At 38.6% G+C, this 12,634-nt stretch overlaps 1 protein-coding gene across 1 annotated transcript in view; it reads right to left on the bottom strand.

The window, feature by feature from the left end:
- Positions 1-12,240, bottom strand: part of LOC149171934 (3-hydroxyisobutyryl-CoA hydrolase-like protein 5) — a 227,365-nt gene extending 215,125 nt beyond the window's left edge. Inside the window, exons 1-2 of the mRNA XM_089424157.1 lie at positions 11,905-12,240; positions 11,662-11,752 (exon numbers count right to left, since the gene is read on the bottom strand). Of these exons, the coding sequence (XP_089280283.1) occupies positions 11,662-11,715 (54 nt within the window). The 5' untranslated portion in view covers positions 11,716-11,752; positions 11,905-12,240. The remainder of the gene's footprint in view (positions 1-11,661; positions 11,753-11,904) is intronic.
- Positions 12,241-12,634: the final 394 nt, after the last annotated feature.

Genomic DNA, 12,634 nt, shown 5'->3' with positions numbered 1-12,634 from the left:
GTCTTTGTTCCATTTAGAGGAACTGTTGGGAGCAATATTTTTCGAATAATGATGGTATCTTCTCCCTTTCTTCTTCTTGCCTTGGGCAACAAAGACAGTAGTTTCTCCCTCCTCATGCTTGGGAATTCTTCCTCTACAAATCATTTTGGCATCTTCTCGACTGCACTTTCCCAAGAGCTCATCAAATGTAGAGGAAGGAAGACCTCCTAGCGTAATCAGCACCAGCTCTTTATTAGAAACAACTTCACTAGAAGTTGACAGTTGATCTTTGTTTTTTGATATCCTCATGAAGTATGCTTGAATAATCTCTCCTTTGTTCATCTTAATATCCTTGAGTTTGTTAGAAAATCAGAAAGGTAGAAAGATTTTCTTTATATTGATAATTACTTGTGATATTCTTATGTTCTTTTCATGTTCCTCTTTTATCTTTTATTTCATCAAGCAATTACCAAAACAATAGCACAAAGATCACAGACACCAGATGTAGGTGGACAGCCAGGGGAAAACCCCTATCTAGGCGAAAACCCAGTCAACAACTCTTCCTTAATAGTTTCACAAGATGATCCAAGACTCTTGACCTAGACACAGACTTCCTCCACACCAAGTCAACCCTTTCTTCCTTTTGTAGATGATAACCCTTTCAACAATAACTTCGACCTAGCAGCAACAGAACTTCGACCCAGCAGTAGCCCAGAAACAACTTCGATCCAACAGTTACCCCAGCAACAACTTTGATCCAACAGTTAGCCTAGCAACAACTTCGACCCAACAGTTAGCTTCATCCTTTCAGCAAATATCCCAGTAAATCCACATGAGTGAGAGAGAGACAAACCCAGAAACTTCGATCTTCCTTCTTCCAGCAACTTCGCACTTTTTTCTGCTCTTCTCCTCTTAGATATTGAACTTCAAATGAATTCGAACTGATTGTATATATAGGCTTCTGGGGAGGTCGAATTACCCTGTTTGACGCCGACTTGATCTCCTTGAGGCTGACTTGGTGTGGATGTGACAAATAACTTATTTGACTCAATAATAATTCTTTTTACATGATTCAAAAGCCCAAGAAAGGTCTCTTTTAATGGACAATGACTCTAATGACTCAGTATAAATCCTAGAAGTCCTCAATGGGGACTTTGACCTAAAACATGATGACCCAAGCATGAAACCTGTGCTTTAATAAGTCATATTAATAATAATAAATTATTTTTCTTTCTTTTGATAAATACATTTCATTATGACTCAAATACAATTTATGAAGACTGAACCTAGTTACATTCTTCAACAGAGCGGATTCTTCAGAGCAAGAATTTGACTCAAGTTGTTCACTTGATACATTCCAATCAACTTTTCATACATTTATTTAGCTTTCTTCAACTTAGAGACATAAGTGATGAGGTGGTCTCCAAGGGAATCAAGGATAACCTTTTTAGCCTTGACTTCTCCTTTCTTGTATCTGACCTTGATAGCAGCATTGGAGTTTTCAACTAACTCTACTACCTCTCCTTCAACATACTCCAGAACATTATGTTCCTCAAGAGTAATATCCAATCTAGCCTTCCAAGAGAAGAAGTTTAAAGCATCAACCAGCTTCTCTTCATTCTTAAAGTAAGAGGAATGCATCTTGATCTGCTCAAAATTTCAGCAGCAAATAGGAAGGGACAACAAGAGATATTTCAACAGTAAATGAGATATTTCAGTGGCAAAAGAGGAGATATTTCAGCAGAAAATGAGCAGCAAGTAGAAGGAACAACAAGTGATATTTCAACAGAAAATGGGCTGCAAATAGAGTGGACAACACTTGATATTTCAGCAGAAAATGGGTTATAAATAGAGTGGGAAGCAAAAGATATTTTAGCAGAAAATGGGTTGGAACAACACTTGTCTTGTTGAGCTTGTCTTCACCAAATCTCTGATATAATGTTGAAATGTTGAAGTTCTATGTTGTAGCAATACTTGATCTAATAACTTTTTTAATCTGCAATATTAGTTAAGCAATTGTAGATAAGACATAAACCATATACACACTAGAAGAGAGCCAAGAACTCAATAAGGCACAATGAGTTTAGGTCCAATGCCTAGGGCAAAACCCACAAGGGGAAAACCCAACCAGATTCTTCTTCTATCAAAAATCAAATGTTCAGTAGAGATACAGAATACGATGAGAGAAAGAAGAAGTTCACCCAAATCTAAAAAAGATCTCTAACAGCAGTATTTGATAAAAACATTGAATTACTTTGGCTCGCCAAGTTCTGCTCTTACTCTTCAAGACCCTCTCTCTCTCTCCCAAAACTTTTCTAGTCTCTCTAATTCTCTCTTTCTCAAGTTCATACTCTCATTTCACAATGCACAAGTGAGTAGTAGAGAGGATGAGAGGCACAAATATATAAGAAGAGCAAGGAGGTTGAATTCATGAAGGAGTAACTCCCATGCCATGAGGAGAAGTTACATATGCCAAAATAGGAGTGTAACTTATGCCATAAAGGAGGTACACTTGCCTTAGTAACTCATGCCATCAAAAGGGGGTACGCATGCTTTAGTGACTTGTGCCATAAAGAAGCTGAACACATGCCTTAGTAATTCGAGCCATTAAGGAGAGGTGTAACATATGCATTAAAGATGTGTAAGAGGAATTTTTTTATGATGAGTCATTAAAATGTGTAAGAGTGTAAGAGATGTGTAAGAGCATTAAAGAGAGAGAGAGAGAGAGAGAATGTATCATTGAATGAGAGATTTTGATTTGCCATCAAGGAGAGAGATATCAAGTGGCATGATTAAGTGCCAAGTAGTGACATGTAATTCCTTTTTAGATAATATTATAGTATCATAAGTGTAATAATAATGATATTTATAATATTGACAATTAAATTAAAAAATAAACAATTTAGATTGATTAAGGATAAGTTAAGTGATTTTCCATAATTTATGCCTGATTACCAATTGAAGCAAGATGACTTACTAATTTTGGAAAGTCATGGTTGCAATGATAGACATGAATTTCTAATTTTAGAAAGTCACTCTATAATAGTCAAAAATGAAATTTTATTAAAGGAAATTCATCCCTTAGCTGCCAATTTTTAACACAAACGCTCTAGCTCTGGTGGAGTAGTCATTGGAGTTAGGGAGCATGGTTTATATAGGTTGACGAGTGAGCCTATAGATCATGAGAAGCAGAAGCAGGAGAAGGTCCAGGTTCCAAAGGTTCAAAGGGAGCCGAGTTCTAGCAAAGGTTTGCAAGTTTAGAGGGAGAATGTGCAACCCAAGAAGAGCGCATGGTCAATGGGGAGCAAGGGTGCTTCTACAACTGGCAAGAAGGAACCATGGAATGGCCTGAAAGCATTTCAGGAGAAGAAGCAAGAGGCTTCTAATGGAAGTGATACTTCCAAGAAGGGCGCATTTCATGCTTTAGAGTATGCTAGAGTAGCGAGTGGCAGGAGTTGGGGTAGTATCACCAGCGATGACAGTGATGATGAGTTACTTCCTAGTCTTGGAAGTACCTCCCTCGCTAAGAGGGAGTGTTGAGATTTGTAGCTTGGGAGGTACTCCAAACCCTAGGGTACAGGGTTGTGGAAGGATTTGGCACCACAAAGTCACTTGTGGGCTAAGTACCCAAGATGTGGGCTTTGTACCCAAGCTTGTATGTGTAAAACCAAGGAGAGTTTTGTTGATTTGACACTTGGAGATAATAGAGCACCCTTAGAGGAGCAAGGGGTTGCTTCAAGCACCAAGAGAGGATTTATAGTTTGGGAGACATTAATTTTTATATGTTTATGTGGGCTAATTGTCCTAGAAAAACAAGTTGGCCTTGACTTGAGGAAACACCATGGATGGGCTAGCCGTTAACCCTAGGAAGCATATAAATAAGGGAGCATTGGAGGCTCATTTCGCATCCAAGTGCAACAAAACATAAGGAATACATCTTATGAAGTGGCCGCAGATCAGGGAGCTTAACGAAGGAGGAAATACATATGTTTTGGGGTAATTTCCATAACTGCTAGGATCCGAGTTGACTAGGAGTGCAGGTCCTGACAAACAGGGAGGTTCTAGACATATTTTGTGAGTTTTTATGTGGTATGTCACTCTGAAATAAGGTTGCAGGTTCTGTGCATCTTGGCAAGAGAATCGAGCTCTGTAACCACAGATTAGAGGGAGCAAAAAGGCATTACAGTGGGCTAGAAGCAGCCCTAGAAGCTAGCGCATGGAAGCAACTTAAAGAAGGGAGAAGGCCGCAGCTAGAGGAGGGGTTTTGGAGCAGTTTGATGGGGCTTAAGTGGACTGATAAGAAGCCCTAACCAGTCCTAGAACCTACAGCAAATGCATTAGCCCAGAAATGTATGAAAAGGTATGTTGAATGATTTGTTCAAGTTGTTTTGTTGCTAGAATATACAGTCTATTTTATGACAGATTGGTTTGGCATCTTGTGGCTGTTACGAGGGCAGCAAGTAGGTGTTATGTTGAGCCCTACGTGCAGACCTTAAAGGACTATAGGTCTGCTAGGAGAGGCAGTTATTTGGAGATCAAGGGTTGACTCTTTTAAGGACAAAAGAAGGCAGCCAAGTGGACCAGTCGTTGAGCCCAAGTTTGCTGAAGAGAAGGACATCTTACAGTGATAGAGGGCAGCCCTCCATGCCCTAAGTTTGCCTCATTGGAACAGTACAGGAAGGCAATGGAGGGAAGAAGTCCCTAAGAGTTGAGAAGCAACAATGGGCATTTTAGGAGGTGTTCACAAATAGAGTTGTGAAAAACTCACAAGAAGACCCTATGTTTTCGAGGAGTCACCATCAAGCATGATAGTTTCTTTGCTTCTTCCTCCTCGTCTTGCTTTTACCTGCAATTCTTTGATAGCAACTACAACCTATGTGTTGATTCGTTGAAGGACTAATGATCAACTAGAGGGCATATTGGAGTTGTGTTCAGTGACCTAAAGGAGCAAGATCAGTGATAGAGGCAGAGCTACAGATTGGGAGCAGAAGGACCAGCAGATGTGTTCAGGGTATGACCAAGTGGAGCTGTGAGACACACTACATCAACTAGTCAATCAGTTGTATCTTGTTCATAGTTGTTGACACCAAACCCTAGTTTGTAATATTGTATCAGTGATTGTATGAGGACCATGATCCCTGGTATGGGAGCCCTAGATAGTTGTATTATAGATTGATAATATAACGAAGTTGGGTTATTAATAAAATTGTAAAAAGTTGTCTATTTGTGCACTAGTTGATTTATTGTTGTATTTATTCCGTTGTGCAAAGTAGTTTGTTGTGGCATTTGAGTTGATTGTATCAGAGACTCAGACCCTAACCTAGATTCTCCAATGTCATGGAAAAACAACATGGTTCTGCTACAAATTGACCTTAATCTGGAGGTTACTAACTGGATCATGGGCTGTGTAACCTCAGCAAATTTTGCAGTGCTGGTAAATGCCTCCCCTTCCAATTTTTTCCGTAGCTCAAGGGGGTTGAGACAAGGTTGCCATCTTTCTCCTTTGCTTTTTTTTATAATAGTTGAAGGGTTGAGTAAAATAATAATTCAAGCAAAAAGAGCAGGAAATTTAAAAGGGGCAAGTGACAAGATCTATGCACATAACTCAGCACCTCTTTGTAAATGACGTTTTGATATTCTGAAATGGAACTACTGTTGAATGGGAATGTTATTCCAGAATTATTACTCTCTTTTGTCAAACATCTGGTATGGAGGTAAGTACGCAAAAATCCACGTTTTTTCATAACAGAGTCTGGGATGACATTCTTGACTACATAAAGTCCATTATGCCTTATAAAGTGGAAGTTCTAGCTAAAGGTCTTAAATATCTGGGGTTTTTTTTGAAACTCAATTGCTACATTATCCGGACCTGGCTCCTTAAAAAAGTTGATAATAGAATCTCTAACTGGTGTTTTAGGTGGCTCTCCCTGGGGGGAGGATGATCCTAGTAAAGGCGGTTTTAGAAAGTATCCCAGTTTATTGGATGTCTCTTACAAAAATTCCTAAATACATCATTAATAAATTAAGACAAAGGATGTTTAGTTTTCTGTGGACTGGCAAAAGGGAGAAAGGAGTACACCTGGTTAGGTGGGAGTCATTATCTCAGCCTAAATCCTCTATGGGGTGGGGCTTCAAGAATTTGTTTTAGTTTGGAACTGCCCTCTCTATGAAGAGTTTATGGAGAGTTTTAAATGGCTCCGGTCTTTGGCAACAAAATTATTAACGCTAAGTATTTGAAGAACAAAACTGTCACTGACTGGCTTAGACAATTCAATCCAAATACTTCCCAGAAAGGCTCAATAATATGGAAAGGTCTCATGGACTCCTCTGGTATCTTCTCTTAGATTGCCTGGAAGGTTGGGAATGGGAATCAAATTATTCTTGGATGTCATCCTTTCATTGGAGGTAATGATTATTACCTTCTTTCAATAGAGTTGATCAATACACTTAAAAGGAATTTTCAAGTTGAGCCACATTAAAAATAATGTGCACAATAGTCATACATCTAGTTATTGGTTGAATGTTGGTGATCTTGGCCTCTGGAAATATTTTGTTGGAATGGGGCAATTTTATCAAAGGCCTTTATTTAAATGGTATTTTCCTAAGTGAGGTGGATGATTCCCTTGTTTGGAGCTGGAACATTGCCACCGGACAAGTTACAGCTAGAGAAGCTTATGCCTCTTTAGTCTCTACCTCTTCAGAGGATAGCTTTTGGTGGCATAGAAAATTATGGAATTGGAAACTCCCGCAAAAACTGAGGTGTTTTGGATGGCTCTTATTGGAGAATAGAATCCTCGCCAGGGATAATCTTCTAAAAAGAGGTTTCTCGGGTCCTAACATCTGTTGTCTTTGTAAGTCAGATTCAGAATCAGTTGACCATCTCTTTGTTCATTGCTCAGTTTCAAAGGAAGTTTGGCATGACACTCTACAGATTCTAGACTTACATGTTTCGTCTTCTTTTAATTCTTTTGAAAATTGTCTTCGGTATTGGGACACAAATATGGGCAGTCATAAGACTCTTCCCATTTGTATATCATGGGATTTATGGAGAATGAGAAACAAATATATTTTTGAAAATCTATCTATTAATATAGAGGTGGTAATTCCCATAATTATAAGTTTTTTTAAGGAGTATTCTAGGTCTAGACTTCCCAATGCTTCCAGATTGTCTAGCTTTCCCATTAATGATCAACACTGTCTGACAGGCTTCTTTGATAGAGCCTCTCAAGGAGGTGTGTGTGGTGGGGTTTCCTCATTAGACTCCCCGGAAATAAGTCTTATCAGATTTGGGTTAACTTGGAACAGGGCACAAATACTAAAGCTGAGCTCATAGCATGTTGGACTCTTCTTTCTTTCGCTATCAATAAAAAGATCTTTCATTTACAAGCCTGTGGGGATAGAATATGCATTGTACAATGGCTGACTGGCAGGTGTTCTCTACAGATTCTCAATCTGAGCTACTGGCAAGACAGGTTATTGGCATTAAAGGAAAGGTTCCATTATCTGACTTTCCAACATATTTACAGGAAATGGAATACAAGGGCGGATTCCTTATCTAAAAGAGCTCTTACCTCAGCCTCTGGAATCATTTTCTTTGGAGAATGGCAGTTCACTAATCTGATCGAAAGAGGCAGTTTTCCTTTATATCATCTAACTTAGTTTTATGCAGACAGTTTTACTTGACTCTTTATGATAAACACAATCTGTGTACTTGCTATTTTTATACTCTCTCTCAGAGACATGGTTATTTTCTCCAGCTACTACTAATGGTCAGTGTCCAGTACTATATGAAGGAATTTTCTCAGTAAATTAATATTTTGTGAATGTAAACATTTGGCCAATCTGATTGTATAGCAGGTATATCTTCTGTAAGCCCCACAGGGTTCTGGCTGAGTTTCTAATGTACTCTTTTCAGGTTTCTGAATAAGCTTTGGGTTCATAACTCTGTTTTTTATATTGTATGCATCCTTTGATTTCATTTATGGAATCGCAAGGTGCAGTGTTTTCTATTGAAAAAAAAAACTCCCTTTCCAATTTAATGGATAAGCTTGCATTGAATGGATGTTGTCCTTCCCAGCATCCTTGGCTGATTTTCTCTTCCACATATTTCCACAGAGGACAGAGAGGCTTTCATGAAGCAATTGTGAAGAAATTTGAAAACAGATTTTAAAAAGAAGAAGATGAATCTCAATATGTAATTTCAAATACCAAAATTACTTAAATGCTCAAAAACACTCTCTTCCACGTATTTCCACGGAAGGGAGAGAGGATTGCATGAAGCAAATGGGAAGAAATTTGAAAACAGATTTTAAGAAGAGAAATTTCAATATGTAATTTCAAATAACCAAAATTGCTTGAATGCTGAAAAAGCACCCTTGCAATGGAATATTTGAACACCAAACACAACTGTATACTCCACTATTTATAGCTGTCCATAAATTTGCTACAAGAAAAATGGCATCAGAATCTCTATCTTTCTTCTTCATTACTGGATTATTTCTCCCTTCAATTTGAAAACGAAATGTTAAAAAGTAAATGTGCTTTTGTGCTTTTGAATTTATGGGAGTGAATGGGAAATAATGGATTCGGGTTTTGGAAGAGGGGACCCTTTTTTTCTTACAAATTTTGATATTTCCAATTAACATGGTGCCTCAGAGTACCAGAAATCAGGGTTGAAGTACCTATTTTGGGAGTACGTCCCCATTTTGTTAGGCAGGAAGAACGCAGGAGAACCACCGTGGCATGGGTTCTCCAAAATTTGGGACGGTGCGTACCCACTCCTAAACTCGGAGTTCGTGAACCAGCATCCAGTTCACGCAACAAGACCCTGGTTCGAGAACCTCAGCAGCTTAGATTGTAAGAAATTGGATGAGCCGAGTATATATTTTCCTTACGAAAAGTTTGTATTTGTTGATCTTATAAGTTTAACTATACCGCCTTAGTCACTACTAAGAGTTACAGTGGTAGATTTCACTTGGGGGTAGTATAAGGATCTGAAACACGTTGTTGCTCCTATTTTTGAGGATGCGATTCTACTGAAGCAGTTAATGGAGCCAACAGTCATGTGATCCGATCTTGCATACTTCAAGTGGTCTGCCGAGACTACAATGGTGCCGCTTAACGGGGGCCTATGATTCTAGAAATATATGACATGGTATCACATTAATGATGCTTAATCAACCACAGAGGAAAAAGAAGAACTCAAATTTAAAAGCAAGATAATTTTTTTAGCTCCATTCTTGACTCAGAGAAGAGCGTGTGTGAGTTCTAGACTCCAAGAAGGTTTGAGCTGACCATTTAATGATAATGATTTGATTTGAGAAAATTTTGGCCCCAGAGAAAAAGAGTTTGAGCCCTTGACTTCTAAGGAGTGACTTCTAAGGAGGTTTGAGCTGACTATTTAATGATAAGATTTGATTTCAGAAAATTTTATTGGTTATATTGATTTCCACAACAAGCTCAATTGGGAGGACTGCAGACAGAAACAAGAGAATTTTAGGAGGGTGGAAAGCATTATATGTTCTTCAAAACAGATGTAGAGAGGCAGAGTTATGGGATTGGAAAACAATTAAAGTGTTTTTTGGGCTCCTAGTTTGTCCAGTGATATTATATGGGTGTTAACTGTGGGCTAGCAGCATCCCTGTCTCAAAATGGAAGCAAATTGAGAAAATCCAAAAACGCTTGATCATGAGCAAGTTCAAAATAAATTTTAAAAAGATTGGTTCCTTATGAGATAATGTTCAGTGAAACAGGAGCAGCTCCCATCAAAGCAATTGCTATGGTACATCTCATAAGGTACCTAAAAAGAATTGAGCAAATGGGAGTAGGTGGATGGCCTAAAGTTATCTTCAATGAAGGCATTGAGTGAAAGAAAGAAATCATGGATGAGACAAAACAACAAATGGATGCAAAAATGGAATATTTACCTCAATCCCTGTCCCACAAATAGCAAGGAGTTAAAGAATTTTGTTATGGAGAAGTTCCGTAAGTGTATATGGGGAAAAGCGTTGGGTAGAAAGAAGAAGCACTATGTTCAGGAATTCAACCTCACTTGTGATCTCCAACAAAAAGAGCACATTGGAGCTAGCATTCTATGGAGATCAAAGATTCTTATTCCTCAGTTAAGAACTAACTCGCATCAACTTCAATGCGAAATGGGTCGGTGGAAAAGACCTAAAGAAACTTGGAAAGAACGGGTGTGTACGTTTTGCACTTCTGGGGCAATGGAATCAGAAAAACATTTCATTTTGGAATGTGATGCTTTCAGAGACATCAGAGACAGTTACAGCAGTATATTAACATCAGTTCCTTGGCATTGTCTTTTCAGTGAGGGGACTGTGAGAACGTTGGGTCAGCTCATCATTAATTTGAGTAAGAAAAGGATTAAATTGCAAAAGGCGAAAAGCAGGGAGGCTGGTGGTCCCATAGACTATTTTTAGTCTCGTGAACATTAAAAATTTCATTCATTCAGTCATTCATTCATTCATAAACTCTGGTGAAGTGCTTCTCTTCCTTCCATGCATCGGCCTATCCTTACCAAAAAATCAAAAGCAATGAGACTTAAACTGCCGACTAATCTGCATGACTTCCTTACCAGGAGAGGCTGGCAAAATTGAGAAATCCCCTTAGAAAGGATTGAACGCATTGCTGCTATAGGCAGTTTGACCTACTAAGTGAAAGTCGGAAAAGGTTCACAAAATCGCCTTGGCTAATGGAGAATATAGTTCCCCTATTTAAGGGCAGTCCAGAGTTGAAATTGGTAAAACAGGAATATAGTGCAAGCTTTCCTCCCCTTCACTTTCCCACTACCTAGCAAATTTAAAGATTATTGAGGTTCATGAGGTGCATGCGACTCATTAACTAAATAAAACCAGATCTCGCAATAAGCCACATAATAACCATTTTGATCAAATCCCCTAAAGTTAAGCCCAACCCCCCAACCCTACCTCAGTCTGAAGTTTAAACTCAGAACCAACATCCTATGTATGAAGGTAATGGCTACAAGCGATTAAGCTCGTACCCCAGAAGTAGGCAAATGGCACCCAGTCAACGTGTTACTACCAAATAATTTTTTTGAGGATTCATGGATTTCCAATTCGGGCTGGCTCTACTTATGGTGTCTGACTCAGGGCTTGAACAGCATGTTCACAAAAGAGATGTCTGATTTGAGGCTTAAACAGCATGCTCACAAAACTATAATCCATTTCCATTTGCAACTTTTATACATTTGCCACTTTAAATGTATAAAAGAACTAACACAAGAATTACCTTATCAATAATTAAGAGAAAGGAAACATGTAATCATACCAACTGCAAACACACAACTCGTGTTACAGTGTTATGAGAACAATATGTGGTTACAGTTGTGTAAAATGGTGTTATATGTAGCAGTGGGTAACGGAACATTGAGTTTAAATATGCATTGACAGCAACGAATATTTATAATAGCACAAACCCATCTAAATTCCAAAGCAGTGTGACTCTATTTTCCGAAGCTCCAATATGCATATCTGGACTTCACAAAAATGGCCATTGGAATTCAAAACATTGAACCTCTAGGTGCACCCAGAAAGGCTTAAATGGGTTTCTCCTTTCACATGCATTGTATATATTTTAAGGTTGTTTGTTTGTAATCCATCACATATCTCACAAGCACAGAGCTTTGGGTACAGGAGAAATGACCTGCTCTTCAGTATGTTGAGATCCAGGTTTGTTATCCCCGTTTGCCTGTGCCATTTGTGCCTCTCAACCAAAGCGAACTCCCAAAACCCACCTGTGCAATGTCCAACTGCTTATCATAATTATTCAAGAACTAATTGTAGCTCATCTAACAAAATCATAGGCACGGATGCAGAATTCAAAAGCTAAATCAAGTGGAAATTACACAAAACTAAATGGGTGTTTGATAGTAATAAAGATCCTCACCGGTGCTGGATTATTTCCTGAACCTGGAACCAGCTAGGATTCGAACAACTGTGATATGCACTGAGCGGATAAAAATGAAGAGAAATATGTAGTGTCAGTGACTGATCGTATTACAAGTGAATTCGTTGGTTGGAAAATGCGGTAGTTGGGTTGTTGTGGAAGATTCTGAATTGCAAGTAAAGGAAATGGCATCTGCAGACTTCCGTGTGTTGGATGACCGACTGGTCGGCTTTCTGGTTCTACCTAACCTGGCTGAACAGCCTGGGGCGTGTATCAAGGCTAACATGGTGATCATTCACAAAGAAATTTGTGTGTATTTCATTTTTCTGAGGTGTGGTCGATTTTGTTTCAATCATTTTTTTCAGGTGTGTAGTCAATTTTGTTTCCATCAGTTTTTTCAGGTATGTGTGTGGTCAACTTTGTCTTTTTTTTTAGGTATGTGTGGGTCAATTTTGTTTAATTTTGTAGATATGTTGAAATTGTGATTTACAACAAAAAAGAGTTAATTGGAGCTAGTATTCTATGGAGGGCAAAGGTTTTTATTGTTCAAATAAAAATCAACTCGCATCAACTTCGGTGTGAAAGAGGGCCGTGGAAAAGGCCTAAAGAAGTTTGGGAAGAACGGGTGTGTGTACATTTTGCATGTATTGGGTAGTGGAATCGGAAAAACATTCATTTTGGAATGTGATGCATTCAAAGACATTAGAGAAAGTTATGGGAATATGCTAGC

The sequence above is a fragment of the Pinus tabuliformis genome, chromosome 4_2 (assembly GCF_031772625.1).
Source record: "Pinus tabuliformis cultivar Carrire ecotype Pingquan chromosome 4_2, CPIR1, whole genome shotgun sequence".
NCBI lineage: Eukaryota > Viridiplantae > Streptophyta > Pinopsida > Pinales > Pinaceae > Pinus > Pinus tabuliformis.
This window is presented reverse-complemented; position numbering and strand designations above follow the sequence as displayed.